The sequence below is a fragment of the Amblyomma mixtum genome, chromosome 1, assembly GCF_055824585.1.
Source record: "Amblyomma mixtum isolate Tamu chromosome 1, ASM5582458v1, whole genome shotgun sequence".
NCBI classification, from domain to species: Eukaryota; Metazoa; Arthropoda; class Arachnida; order Ixodida; family Ixodidae; genus Amblyomma; species Amblyomma mixtum.
The window spans coordinates 94,119,632-94,134,857 of NC_143012.1; the positions used below are offsets into that span (position 1 = coordinate 94,119,632).

At 50.3% G+C, this 15,226-nt stretch overlaps 1 protein-coding gene across 6 annotated transcripts in view; it reads right to left on the reverse strand.

The window, feature by feature from the left end:
- LOC149367237 (latrophilin Cirl-like) overlaps positions 1–15,226 on the reverse strand; it is a 412,262-nt gene that overhangs the window by 252,179 nt on the left and 144,857 nt on the right. For 2 of the 6 annotated variants that reach the window (XM_089554668.1, XM_089554696.1), the window contains one exon: positions 7,157–7,212. The exons of the other annotated variants lie outside the window; for them this stretch is intronic. Coding sequence is in view for 1 of the 2 variants with exons in the window: in XM_089554696.1 (XP_089410822.1) it covers positions 7,157–7,212 (56 nt within the window). In the remaining variant the exon portion in view is untranslated. The remainder of the gene's footprint in view (positions 1–7,156; positions 7,213–15,226) is intronic. 6 annotated transcript variants of the gene reach the window in all.

The window sequence follows — 15,226 nt, forward strand, 5'->3', positions numbered from 1 at the left end:
GACCCGAAAGACACGGCTTCGATCCCGGCCGCGGCGGTTGAATTTCTTTGAACGAGAAATTCTAGAGGCCCGTGTGTCGTGCGATGTCAGTGCACGTTAAAGGACCTCAGGCGGTCGAATATACCCGGATCCCTTCGCTACGGCGGCCCTCAGCGCTTTGGGACGTTAAACCCCAATAAACCAAAAAACCACCAATGCCTTCAAATCGGTCCTCCAGTGCACTCCACGAAGAACCACAGTGACAATCTGTATGCGATTTCTTCCGATGTTCCATAGTTAGCGTCTCTGTTCCCGCAGCTAGTAAGAGCCGCGGACTTCTTTCAGCTCCAAGACTCCCTGTCGCGTCGCCAAAACATGTCCCGAGCGACAAAGCAAGCCTTTGACGCTGCATGCAACTACATCAAACCCTGCACCGACTCCGCGCCCCGCTCGTGTGATTGCAGCTTTAGATGGCTGCAGCGATGGCCTAGTGGCTGTTGGTGCGGAGTTCTATCCCCAGTAGCACCCGGTACCCTCCGGTAATACTATGCGTACAAGGTTTTAGGGCTGAAATGTTTGGGAAATGGGCCCACCTTGAGTAAATGAAAACACTTTGCGCTATGGCACTCTTTGTCCACCGATGCCCTCGCGCCATAAAAATGCATCATCATTATCATCATGAATACAGAGAACGCAGATAGAGCGCCTATACGCCAAGAATTCAGTGCACGCGCGATAAAGTCCCAATCTGCATGCAAAGCGACACAGTATATTTTTAAAGACTGCTCAAAAGAACAAAACACGCCATTAACTTGCCATCGGAACAGATCATAACATGCGTGTGCGTCCATCTTGGTAAAAGCGCCAAGGAATGGCTTAACAGGCGACAAGTAATAGAAAGGAAAATTCACTGCACAAAGGCGGTTGTGACTGCCTTTGTACCTGTCCAGCCTTTATTTCGTCAACGCTGCCACCGAGGCATATTCTTTAAAACTCGCCGCGAAGTAGATTTTCTAATCATAATATTCGACCAACTGTAGACCCTCAGAGGCTGCTTGCTTAGCGAAGCTAGATCCAGTAAAAATGTGACAAGAAACGAAAATCACACCTCCGCCACCCGCATCTCACAGCCCCTCGCCTGCTCCCTTCCGTGCGAGAGCGCCCGTCAACAACAACAACAACAACAACAACAACATCAAAAACAACAAAAAAGCCACTCGAAACAAGCAGCAGCAAGCGATGCCTCACAGTCGCGTAGAAAGAGCTACACGAAAGGGAGCGGGCGCCTCTGAAGCAGCCACGGCCACGGTAGGCGCGGAGGACGACGAACAAGACAGTCCCACCATTTCCGAGGTGTCAGGGCGTCCCCAGGACGCACTTTACGCAAACCGAGGCGGACGAAGGATGGGAACGCGGGGCTCGGGTGACAGCTAGAAGCGCCAGGAACGAATGCGGACAGAACAGCCTCCGATGTCTCGCGGGGAAGACCACCGCACAGGGCGTCCTTGTTTTTGCACTTACCCCAGGTATCCCTTCGCTGTCGTCGCTGCCTCGCAACCTTTCCCGCTTGCATTCCGTTTTGGATCGTGTTTCACTCTCCCATTTCCAATTCGCTTCTCTCGCCGCTTCGGGAAGGACCAGCAATACTTTGATTTGAGCTAGTTGGTAGTAGCATGACATGGTTTACGCAAAGAGTGTACTGGCGCTAAAAGAAGGAGACAACACATATAGCACCGGACTGGAAGGACCTTTCTTTTTCTTGTTGTCTGCGTGCGCGTCTCTTCTAAGCGCCCTTTGCCGCAGTTTACATCTCATTCGATGTTTCGTTGCCTGCTGTGGAACCACACTTACTGCCTTCCTTTCTTTTTTCTTCCGTCCGTAACTTCGCAAACCACTTCAACGCTAGACTTCAATTTGCAACCTTCACGTGGCGGAATGTCCCCAAGAGGCCAAATGACGTCGACACTTACACGAAGCACCACTCGACAGTGGAATCCCCACCGCTGCCATGTTGCCTTCTTTGGTACGCTTTTCGCGGAGTTCTGAGAAAGAGGTCGTGCTTTTAAAATGTTCATATTATTTCATTTCTTTTTTTTAGTTTCACACATTTCGCCGTGGCTACGAGAAGGCGAGTTCGCTGTTTATTAATTAATACCTGGCGTGCTCTCCAAAAATCCATGTTGAACGTCAACGCTTGCGTCTCCCCGTGTACATGTTCTCTGCCCACGTCTTTTTCTGAGCTGTGATTTTGTCGACCACGAACACGCGACTCCGCGATTCCTTTCTGCTTTCCTGAGCTGCAAGCGATGCCTCGCCCTATCCTCCTCCTCACCAGCGGCGTCAGCGTCGCGGCGGCATGTTGGCCGAAATATCCGGCAGCACCGGCGGCGTCGCCAAGAGCTTCGGCTGCTGCGCGATGACGTCACACACGGGCAAAACCCGACACCGCAGCTCCAACCCCCTGCAGGTGCGAGGCGCAACAAGGCAGGCGAAGAGCAAGGTGCTCGCATCGATCCGCGCTCTCGCTCCGCATCGAGTCCAGCCCCGCAGGTGATCCTGATCGGCCTCCGGGGGCAGCCTGTGACGACCGACTGAGATTTGGAGTTGAACTTCCACCCTCCATGAGCACTCGTACGGCGGTTCTAACTCCGCTCTCGTTAATACTTTGGTCGGGCCCAGTTGTTTAAATCTCGAAAGTATGTACAGGCGCGGCCATAAGTAAACGGAGCACGCTATTGCGTTCTCGAAGTGCAATCACGCTTTCTCCATAGGTAATGAAGAAGCGTTGTTTCTGTACAAGAAAGCCCACCAACCTCCGCTACCAGCATGCGCGTACCACTGCTGGAAATTTCAATCAGGTGAAGCGTGAAAAATATTCGAAGACAGTCGCGTGCTCCGTTTACTTTTGTCCGCGCCTGTACAGGCGCAGTCAAAAGTAAATGGAAGGCAACTTTGTCAAAAAATTTTGATTTCTTTAAATCTACGGCATAGTGGTTCATGCTCGTTGGTGCACAGTGCAATTCGCAAAATCACAATCAGGCTGCACATGGTATGTATTCAGGGATGCATGAATTGGGGGGCCAATGATTAAATTTTTTCGTGCATATTGCCTTCCATTTACTTTTGACTGCACCTGCACAGTCGGGCTCAAAAGCCTCTGACCTCTTCTCAGAAAATTCCATCCACGCGTTACAGTACTTCGAGCAACGCGTCGCGCAGTTTCCAGCCACCGGATACACACGCACACACCTCGGAACAAGCTCCGACCGCACGTCGCGACGCGCGCTGGAAGACCAGGCGGTTTGTCGTCGTCGCGCGATGACAAACCGCCCTTTCGCAAACAGAAAACAATCCGCGCCGCGAGAAGCAGTCGCGGAGCCGGAGGCGCGCGATCGCCTCCACCCAGGGAGGTCAGGGCAGCACTGCCGGGGCTCTATCGGACGCGTTCTCGGGTTGCGTCGCGTCACCCCGGACCGCTCTGGCTAGTGTTAACGCTCAGGCCGCGAGGGGTACCAGGGCCGCTAAATCAACGCCCGCAATCTCTAGCGCGGGCTCGCGAAGTTTGCCTTTGGGCCCCGTCTTCTTCCCTCGCTGTCCGCGCTATAATTCGATTTGCGAGCGGAGCACGACGAGTCGTATACCGAGGCGGCGGATAAACAAGCGATGCTCGCCGACAGATACAAAGCGCGCGCAAAATAAAGCTGAGGGTAAAAAAAAAACGAAGAGAGCGAGCAGGAAACGATCCCGCCACGAAGCCGTCGCGCGCGATAATAGGACCGGGTGCGATGAGTGGCGATAATCCGCTCGGACGTAATCTGACGCGTCCGCCCGACCCCGGTTCTTCCTCGGCAGCATCGTCTCGGCATCGCCGGCTTATCGCGCCCGGAAAAAAAATTCCGCGCTCATTGAAGTGCGCCGCAAGCTCCGGTATGAAAAGGAAGCGGCGGGCTGACTCGCCGCGATCGCTCTGCAGACGAGGAACAAGGTTTCCGGAGCTCACCAACGCCTAGGCTTTGGCAGCGCTCCTTCGTTTAGCGCGCGGTTGCAGTTTAACTCTGCCGTTAACCGCTTATCCCGGAAGCTTAATTGAACGCGGTGTCCGTGCTGAAGGTTCAAGGTTTTTAGAAGCGTTCATTGCTCTGCCTGCCGCAATGGCTCAGCGGTCAGGGCGCTGGGCCGCTGAGCCTCTGTTCCCGGGTTCGAACCCGACCGCGGCGGCCGCGTTTCGATGAAGGCGAAATGTAAAAGTCGCCAGTGTGCCGTGCGATGTCAGTGCGCGCTAAAGATCCCCAGGTGGTAGAAATCATTCCGGAGCCCTCCACTAAGGCACCTCTTTCTCTCTTTATCCGTGCACTCCCTACCTTTATCCCTTCCCTTACGGCGGGGTTAAGGTGTCCACAGAGATACGTGTCACAGTTACTGTGATAATTCGTCTCCTCAAAAAAAAAAAAAAATGTTCAATTTCAGCGCTCGACCCGATCAGCCTTCCCTTAAGCTAAGTGATTGTGGCTTTAAATAAACGTTTTCATCATCATCATCACTGCTCTTATATCCACCTCAGTCGAAGGAGAACGCGGTGGACGCTGCTTTATAAGCGGCTGCGCCTTTTTTCGTCAGACACGCGCAACAAAAAGCCTGGGCGTTTATTGTTAATCCTTCTTAGAGGGCTATGCTGCGAGACGGGCTAAAAATACGTTGTTTTCTTCCCGAGACCGAAATATTTACTCACACCCACTGCGAAAGAGCGCTGAACTCTAGCCTTCTCTTGTGCGAGCTGCAAGTCAAAATAATCAAACCAACGAACGAAACGAATCACGCGCAGAGTGCCGAACAATGACGCGCGCTACGAATGCCTCGCTGTCACCGTCAGGTTCGAAAACTGATTCGTTAAATTACTCAATAAGACAGCCTCTGCTAACTCGACGCGACACTGAACAGCACACTACAGGAGTGCCTCAACGGGCCCGGTTATTTTTAACAAGCCAGTCGCGTTTAGGTGGCGCGCCCTGTACATTAGTGGCCTGCCCGAGCAGGGCGTATGCAACGATGCGCACACACCCGCCTCTTTATACCAGGCGGGCCGCTTGGGCGTAGTACACAGGCCGAAAGAGGCGAGCATCCGAAAAAGCCGTCGTTTATTTGGTGTTGTTTTTTCGTAGCCATTTAGAGGGAAAAGGAATAAACGGAGAACAATCTCCGCGTCACTCCACCTCGCCCAGGTTAAACCGTCACGCCAGTTCCCCCTTTTAAGGCGAAGGCCTTTAATGGCTCATATTGTCGTCCGTTAACAAAGCGTAGCACACGCGTTTAACTCGGGAACTAAAAAATATACAAGAAAACCAACGGTTGCTTCAGATAGGGGAGGAAAAAATGAACCCAGAAGCCAAGTCTTACGACTGTAGGTTCATTAGTTAATTAATTGAGAAAAAAACAGCGCAGGAACAGGGAAACAAGAAAAGAAGACGACGAGAAGATAGATTAACTAGGGAAATCAGCGAAGCATTTCATATTCATAAAAACCACGACACATGTGTAAGCACCCCACCCGTCCTCGTTCATGACCGTGAGATATCGTTTCTTGAAGATCATGGCTGATTGTAACATCTAATAGTGCTGTTGGCGTCGATCATGCGTGCTCCTGGTGGTTTGTAGAGTATATTTTTTCGTGTTCCGTGCAATAAACCTTCAGTTGCTAGTCAGCGCCTGTCCCGTCGTCTTCTTTTCTTGTGTCCCTGTTCCTGCGCTGTGTTTTTTCTCAAGATGTACCAACTCGCTCAACTCCCCATTTTACTGTAGTTAATTAATTACAGGCAAAAATGACGAAATTGCGTCGAAATAGCACGGACATCTACATAGCCACGGGAACGGTGCGGCGTCACATCCACCGGAAGTCGCCACAGTATAGTGAAAATTGTCACAGAATGGCCGGAAAAACGACGGATTTGTGTCAAATTAGACGGAGAAATGTGTAATTAAGCGTAATTAACACTTAAGATCGCCCAAAGATGTACAATTTGGGCATCGGTATAGCCACGGAAACGGTGCGACGTCACATCCGCCGGAAGTCGTCACGGCATAGTGTCCTCGGCTTTCGCCTCTCAACACTTTAGCTGCCAAAGTGTCCGCGCAATTTTTTATTACGTAGCTGTTGCCATGAGCGTCTGCCCGAAAGAACTCCAACGCAAGGCGACAGAAGGCAAGGATGACGAATAAAGAGACCGTCCTCGCAAAAACAGAACAAAACGCCCGTGTGAGTGAAAGGAAAAACGCGAAATGTTTCGTGCTGAGAGAGTGAGAAGAACGCGGCGGTCGAAAGCCAAGCACCGCTAAGCGCCGGCGCCAGTCCGACAAGGCTCGCTTGTGTCATCACCGCATTCGTCTGCGACGCGTGTGGCGGTGATTTACTTAAACAGGCGCAACCACAGCACCGGGCGAGAAAAAATAAAGAGTAAAACAACGCAATAATAAAGAGCGTGACTTAGCCGAGATACGCCGTCCTAAATGCTCTCTCGTTACGCAAAAGAGTCACGCTACGAATGTCGGAAGCGTCTTTTCGGACGAGAGATCTGTACTTGCTTTTGGTCTGTTTATTTATTCACTGTGCTGAATAAGCGACAACGCATGGTTCACCGCTGCATTTAGTCTGCCGCCTCTTACCACCTTTATAAAAATGGTCTATAGACAGTCTGTAGACTTCTTATTGACTCTATTCACTTAATATAGATATTGCTTTTTGTCTATCCGCAGTCTATAGACTGCCTATAGACAGAAGAGTACTAAAAGTGTATGGCGATAAATCTAGATTGTCTATAGACTGTCTATGACTTTGTATTGCCTATAGATTGTTCTCTAGGATTTGTGTATAGACTTTATACACAGAAGTCTATAGACTGTATATGGAAAATTCCGGGGACATACAATCTCCTCCTTGAGGGTAGCATGCGATGGCGTTAATAGGTTCTTTCGGTCGCGCGGGGTCCTCTTTGCTTATCACTTCGCAGACATGGGGACTGTTCTCTATGTTTCTCTTATATTCCTGTTGTTTCTCACTTTTTTATTATTTTCTTAGATTTCTATATCATTATTTGACTTCTTTAATTAATCAAGTCCATAAAACGTTAATCGGTGGCCTAAAAAAAACACACACATACAACACCCACTTAGAAAAGCCACTCACCGATGAACGAAGACTGCGGCCGGTTTAGAGAGCAACCTGGGCGACCATGTCGTGCTCTGCAAATTGCAAGAAATCGAAAGAAAAGGGGTTAGACATCGTTCATTTACTTGATTCCTTCAGTACCCGTACAGGTCCCCGTGACAGGGTGTTGTAGAAAAAAGAGTTTGGGGGGAGGGGGTGAAACAATACAAGAGACATACAGAGGAGAAAAACGAAGGAGAAAAAAAATTACTTTCGTTATTTCGGTACCAGAGGAGGTTAAAGGTGCAGTGAAGAGGAATCTGAACTCGTCTTTTTGCCGCGGGAACTCGATCTGCACGTTCCGAGCATTCTTAGAAACTTCGATTTATTGCCCTGTGTGGCCGATTTCCCTAATTAAATGGAATTAACGTCCGGCTCCCGCCTTTTTTTTTTAATTCTCCCTCGTACGGTGGGCGGAGTCGACCAACGCGGGGAGCGCCTTTCACCCAGTCCCGCGGCGGCTTTCCGCTCTGCCATCGGCGGAGTAATACGTAGTAGTCCGTAGAAGCAAATAGTCCGCGCGTATTTTTATTTCTGCGGGCTTATTTTGCGGCTGTATTATCTGCGAATGAAACTATTTATTCACGGAAACCTAAAAAACAAAATAAAGCGAAAGCAAAGCCTCCACGGAGCTGGCTGCAAGGCACTCCACGCGTTGGTCGACTCCGCCCACCGTACGAGGGAGAATTAAAAAAAAAAGGCGGGAGCCGGACGTTCATTCGATTTAATTAGGAAAATCAGCCACACAGGGCAATAAATCGAAGTTTCTAAGAATGCTCAGAACGTGTAGATCGAGTTCCCACGGCAAAAAGACGAGTTCAGATTCCTCTTCAGTGCACCTTTAACAACATTAGGACACAATAAAATGCACACAAAAAAAAGACTGTAAAACATAAAGCCATAAATATATGGCCATAATAACTCGGATCATCCGACGTCATTCAACAGCCAGGTCTACTTCACTGCAAGACAAAGACGTCTCCCATTGATCTCCAATTGGCCGCATCTCTCTCGCGAATGCCGAAATGACAAAACGCCAAACCTCAGCGCCTGAAAAACCACTGCCTCCGCGTGTCAACATTTTGGGTTCTACGCTGGCAAAACTGTACATTTTCTTCTGAATCGTATATACCTGCACGCCCAGGTGTTTCCTTCCCTGGTAAAACCGTGCGTTCGCGTCAAGAGCTTGGACGAATCATTCACCGATTTCGAAACGAGGTACATTGCGATTCAGAGACCACGCACGTCATGTTGCTGCAATGGCAGACTTTTCTAGCCTTTCCTTATTAATGCCGCAGGGGACCTTAACTGGCGAAAGCAATGTAAATCGTTACCGACAGGGCGGAATGAGAAGCTATGAACGCGCTGTCCACAACAAGCGATAGCAATGCCAAAATAAAGGTTAAATTGTAACCGGTCAACACAACTCATTTCGCAAAGTGCGCTGGAGTTCAGGTCATCCCGCGGTTCTTTTGTCACTGCACGGGCAGCTATCGCTATCGAATATGCCTTCGTGACAATAACAAGGAGCGGAGGTGAAAAGGGAAAAAATATATACAAAAGCAGTGGTAACAGCGTAAGCGGCATTTACTCCGCTACACATCTTTCGCATAACCGCCAGCCATAAACATCACGCCGAGACGAAGAAAGAATTCCCAATACAAAAGAAGGTGGGATCGGAACAGGCACCGCCCACCCAAGACACCGGAGGCGCAAGTACGCACGCGGAAACCTGAGCCGGGCGAAAAAGCAGGAAACGATCCCGATAAACAACAACAACAACAACCAGGGCAGAGGCACCACGGAGGGACAAGACAAGCAACACGCATGTCGCCCAGCGGCAAAGACACAACGCCAGGCCCCTGGGAGACGTCGATTTGTCAATCGCCCGCCTCAGGGATGCGCGGCAGTGCTTTGTTTGCCAGAAAGCCCGGGCTTCCCTTTCGGAAGCCCCGACAACAATGCCGCCGGCGTGGCTTCAGGTCCCGCGGCGACAGGCGGCGGCGCGGCTGATAGCGGGCCCCTTCCACCGACGCATGCACGATCCGACCAGGAGGAGCGGGAAACCCATGGTCTCCGTTCTCTTTTTACCTCACCGCCGTCCGTATTGTTACTGCACCGCCTCACATTTACTTTGCACGTAGAACGCGAGCCCCTTTGCAGCATCCTTCTCTCTTAATTCTTCTGTTCGTGTTTTCGGTCCTTCCCTGCCTCCAAGTTTTCCCTTCCTCGCCCCTTTCATTCACCCCTTTCTCTTTCCCGCGTCTTAGCCCCCCTCTCCTTCCCATTGATTGCCGTTATCGCCGCGGCGGTACCTGCTGTATACATCGGGCGCGGGTTCGTTATTGTCGCGCCTCCAAAGCCCTCGTATATATAGCCCCCAAGTTGCTTCTCGCAACTATGCGCGTGCCGCTACCTCGCCCGGCAGCGCCACATAACGGCGCACGGTGGAGACTGCAGGAAGAAGGGGGTGACCCGAGCGTCATTCCACCTCCGCTCGCGCCACAACAGCGCCACTCGCATTCTTGTCCCTCGAAGGGCGAAACACAAACGCCGTCCGATCCTTCCTCGCCGCCGAGAGAAACCGAAGCGACAGCTATACGGCGCGCGCCAACAATGGGGCGGCAGCCCAGAAGAGAGGACCGACAGTCGATATCGCGCGACATAAGGAACAAAGCCATCGGCTTCCACTGCGAGACACCCTTTTCTTTATTTCTCTCTCTCTCTTTTTCTTCTTCGCATCAACTCGTTTTTGTTTTATTTTCTTGTTCGGTGGTCTTTATACGGTTCCTCTCTCGGATACACAAAGCCGGCCCCGGGCCCCGCTATCACTTACGTGGGGTTATGTACTGCGCCGTGCCAGATACATAAGCCGGACTCTCTTATACAGCGACGAAAAGAAGGCAGCCGGCTCGAATTACAAGCCCGCTCTTCGCGTTGACTTTATAACGGCCAGGGAAAAGACTATAGACTGCGCGGCACACTGCCTTGAATAGGCCTTCCCTTTCGAGGCCACGCTTCCGGAATAGCCGCGGTTCGCTCTTATACCCTCTGCAGTTACTTTTTTTGTTTGTTTTTTGTTTCTTCGGTAATACGCCCTCCACGCTCATAGGTTTATTCTCATTTTCTTTGCGCGTAAATGGCGAAACGCTTTTAATAGCAAAGGTGAGCTTTTCCTTTTGCCCAGATGGAAGCGGCTTTATAGAATGTTCCAACAAAGGACAGCAATTTAGTTCGGGGACAGCTTTTTGCGGGAGTTCTTTGCATTAGAAGAAAAAAGCTTCAAACGAACCCTACTTCGGAACGGCATCAGAAATGCGCGAGGAAAACCTAAGAAAAATAGGAAGAATAGATACAACTACGATCGTACTAAACAAACGCATAACTTCGAATGCCCGTCTCAAAATCGTGGTATACTCCTTACAAAAAAGTTTTTTAGACAGTCTATAGGTTTTGGTTTATGGTTTATGGGGTTTAACGTCCCAAAGCAGCTAAGGCTACAGTCTATAGACTGTCCATAGCCTTCTGTCTATAAAGCCTATACACTCTCTATCAACAAATAATAGAGAACAGCCTATAGGCAATACAAATCCAATAGATAGTCTACAGACAATCTATTAATCTATGGCCATACACTTTTAGTAGACTTTGTCTACAGACAGCCTACAGGCTATGAATAGACAAAATAAATATCTATAGGAAGGCAATAGCGTCTATAGGAAGTCTATAGACTGTCGATAGACCATTTTTATAAGGGACCGCATGCCTTGAATAAGAACTAAATGCTCAACACTCCAGTCTACCGCATTCACGCAGACGACAATACAGTGCGCGCCGATGTGGTGAAATGCGTGCCAATTGCAAAACAAGATTTAAAGAGATTAAGAGTTGGTAAAACTGCATCCCGTTAACTATGCATGTCTCAAATGGATGATTTCAAGGTTTCTTCGCCACGCCGGTGCACGCATTTGCTAATTTCCGTCGTTAACAACTGCAGAACAATGGCCAGTTGGGCTACTTTTCCTATGTCCTTCGCCCATGTGCGCTGACTGTCCTTTTCAAGAACAACAACCTTGAGGAATACTGTCAGCGCTCAATAATTAGTTGCCGCATACGATATCTCAACCACTTAACACACGCCATCCTGGACTCGATGTGCTCCTGTTTTTCTATTTTTCGGCAAACTTACACGAGCGTCTTGCGTTGTGTACCCTGGACCTACGAACGTGTTACGCGTCTGTGTTCTAATTTAAGCTACACCATTGGTCAAATGAGTAAAAAAATAAAAGTAAATAAACGGAAGGGTTAAGATGTTATTATTACTTTTCTTTTTCAATCTGAAGAAGCGTACGCGGCAGTGATATATGCTCCTCTCTGTCAGCAAAAAGAGGTCGTCGAACATAGAGGGCATCGGACAGTCGCACAAGAAACAAGAAACTTGTTAAGGCGGAAACTTGTGCTAGGTGGAAAGCGTTTGAAATCATTTTTGCTATGAACACACGAGACAAAGAACACAAATACACCGGACAGACGCTAGTCTTGTGTCCTAGTCTTAGCTTCTGTCCTCTGCATTTCTGTTTTTTGTCTCGTGTGTTCACTAAGCGCTAGCAAAAATTATTAGAAACAAAAGAGTAAATCAGGTGCCGCTGTTTCCGTCAGCTGGTTACGCTTGGTCCCGGATAATTAGAACGCTGCATCAGCAACCTCCAGCATGAATGACCAGCGCTTGTGGATCTCAAGCTGCCTGTTGTCCTTTAAAATCACATAGCTTCGTTCCGCATAACTGCTTCATTGTCCCTCTCATTACAGGGAACACACAACGCGTACGGAACCATGATGATGCACTATATGTACGAAACTCCTGCGATGAATGATGGTTCCGTTCGCCGGTGCATATGCGCCCACGTACAGCAGCAAGCCTGCGATCGCAGCGAGACGAACTCTTTCGACAGAAAACGCGCTTCGATCGGCACGCAGCGAAAGAGCAAACAACGGCCCATTATACCGTAACCGATCGCGAGCAGGCCGATTTGGCATCTCAGTGCCCCCAGTATTTCGTTGCTTCATTCCCAAGATGAACGAAAAACGGGCACGGAATAATGGAGCAAACGGAGCAAACAGAAAAAAAAAAAAAAAACAGCCGCACATATCGCGGCCGGAACAAATCTCCGAGCTCGACGCTCAAGGACCATGCGTTCTCTCCCGGCGGGGGTCTTCGGCGGGAATTGTCATGAGCTGTCCGCTGCAACGCGGAAACGAATGCCGGCCCCCGTCACTACGGTTGGGAAAGAGCCGGGCGGACGGCCGCGTTTTGAAATTCAAAGCGCGTGCTCACGAACCCTGGATTCCGCATTTCGTGCGCTCGAAAAGTGAAACAACGGGGTCGCCGCGCTTTCGACGCGGGCCGAATGCACACACGCGACTCATCAGGGCGGCTCCGATGCGATATTGATCGCTCGCTGATGAAATGTCCGCTCGCGCCAAACGGCCCCCTTTATTGCGAGCGGGTGTACGACATTAGGGGCAAATCGAAGCCCATTGTGAAACGCAGGCCGGGCGCGCATTACGCGTCACGATCGTGAGAGCCGGTCGTCGTGCGCTAACGAAGGCTGCGCCCGAAAGTGAGGCGGACCGTATTTTGGGGGCGTTATGACCGAACGTCTTGCAGCGCATCTCTCGTGGCATATTTCATGCTTCCGACTTGCTTTCGATAGCCTTGGAAGCAGTGAGTACAGAAAAAAAAGTAAATGCTTCACCCTATTCCCGAATAAAAACAGTGGTGAGACTGCAGCTGCGGGGATGGCGCATTTCCTTTTCACATGGTGTGTGTGCGTGGGGGGGGGGGGGGGCGAAACGCAAAAAGCTGCCTGTGTCTGTGCACGTTAAAGATCCCCAGGTGGTCGAAATTATTTCGGAGCCCCCCACTATACGGCTCCTCTTTCCTTCCTTCTCTCTCTTTTCCTTTCTTCCTTCCTTTCCTTCTTTCTTTCTTTCTCTCTCTCTTTCTTTCTTTCTTTCTTTCTTTCCTTCCTTCTTTCTTTCTTTCTTTCACTGCCATCTTCCTCCCTTCCTTCTCGGCGCGGCAGAAGTGTCCACCGAGAAGTGAGGCACTTACCGCGCGTTTCGTTTCATGATAGCCAAGCATAAAGGAGGGAATGAAAGAAGAATAAGAAAGAGGAGCCATATGGTGGAGGTGGAGGTCTCCGGATAAATTTCGGCCACCTAGATATCTTTAACGTTCACTGATATCGCACAGCACACGGTAGCCTTTGCGTTTCCCTTCCATGGGAACGCGGCCGCCGCGGCCGGCGTTGGTCCCAGGTCTTACGAGTCGAGAGTGATCGCGCTAACCAGTGAGCCACCGCGGCGGGTAGGCTATCAAGGGACGCCCTCAGAGTATGACCGACTCAATGAAAAGGGGGGCTTCGAGAGAAAAATATGTCCCTGGCCTATCCAAATACACAGACTCATCACCAGAACGTGAAGCGCGGGAGAGCTCCGTGTCCGAGAGCTACAACGACCGTCCAATATCAGTCTCACAGCGTGCATATTACATACACGCTTCACACGACGCCGACGACAAACACGAACCTCTTTTTATTAGTTTTAAAGCCGTCTTTATTGCTTCGGGACATATAAAAATGGATGGCTACAGACAGAACCCTCCGGCACCACCAAGGAAAAAAAAAAGCTTAAAGAGAGCAGCGTAAATTGAATGTTTCAATGTGAATGACTCCAATACCTATAGCTACTAAAGTGCAAACTTTTAGCCAGTACTTTTTTCACATTCAGTTCAGAGCTAAAAAGGAACAAAAAAGGTCATGCAGACAACTGGAAATACAGTCAGTCCACTCCAGGGCAGCCTCTGAGTTTCGATTAAATGGACGAAACGGTCAACGACCCTTTTCTGCCAGAAAACTGCGTCCTAGGCGATGACCACATATCACGTTCATGGGAGGTAGGTAATGGGGACCAACCCCGCAAAAAGCAACGAGAAGATGGTAACCGGGCGAAACCAGAGGACGATTATGAAAAAAAAAGAAAACAAGAACTTCCAGCCGTTTGCAACGCTCGTTCGAAGCGTCCCTCCCGAAATACTTCCGCACGCTCTCGAACCCTTCCAGAGAGCGGCCACCCATCGCCATCGTCATCGCACATGCGGCCAAAGGCCGTGGCAGCCATTCCGCGAAAGACCGATCCCGTATATGGCCAGTCTTGTTTCTTCTGTTCCCGCGCTTATCGCACGTGCATCATAACGCCGCCGATGACGAGGCCCATGATGGACGAGGTCGCTGTCGGCGGCGTCCGAGGCAAAAAAGGGCGCGAACAGGGGGCAGACGACGCGCACAAGGTGGCGCAGGCATCGCCGGCTGGGACGAGTCTGCACCATCGCGTAGCAAGCAGACGAAATAAGCAGTCCGAAGACACTTCAACAACAACAAAAAAAGCAGTAAAACACCGCTTGTGCGTTTTAAACACAAGATGGCACATGCACGGCCTGAACGTGCAAAAACAGAGAAAAGGAGAGATGCCGAAAGGCAATGGGCGTAAGAAAGCGAAAGCAGACGACGTAGTACACCACAGCGCAGGAATAGACACAGAATAGACAAAAACAAAAAAAAGGGGGGAGGGGGGCACAAAGCACTGGAGTGATACGCAGCAAGCAGACGCAGACGACAGCGAAGGAAAGCGACAGGGAAAAAGAGTGAGAAGCAAAAACACTTCGCAGACGACGCGGCAAAACCGGAACAGGCGGTGTCCGGCGCTACGATATATAGAAAGCCGAAGGAGAAATTCATCCGTGCGCCGTCCAAGTGGCCATCATCGCGCGGCGTGCTACGTGCCAGGGACCCCGCGATACGCGCTGAAACAATGGAAACGAGCTTTTGATTGCGCGTCATCTCCGGGATGCGCGGCTGCGTCGAGGCGACGACGGGCTCTTTGATCGCAACCCGCTTCGCTCGGGCGTCGCCTTCCTCCTCTACCGGCTGTTTTTCTTTTTTATTTCTTCTCTCTTCTACACGTAATAATCCCCGCGCTCTCCAATCC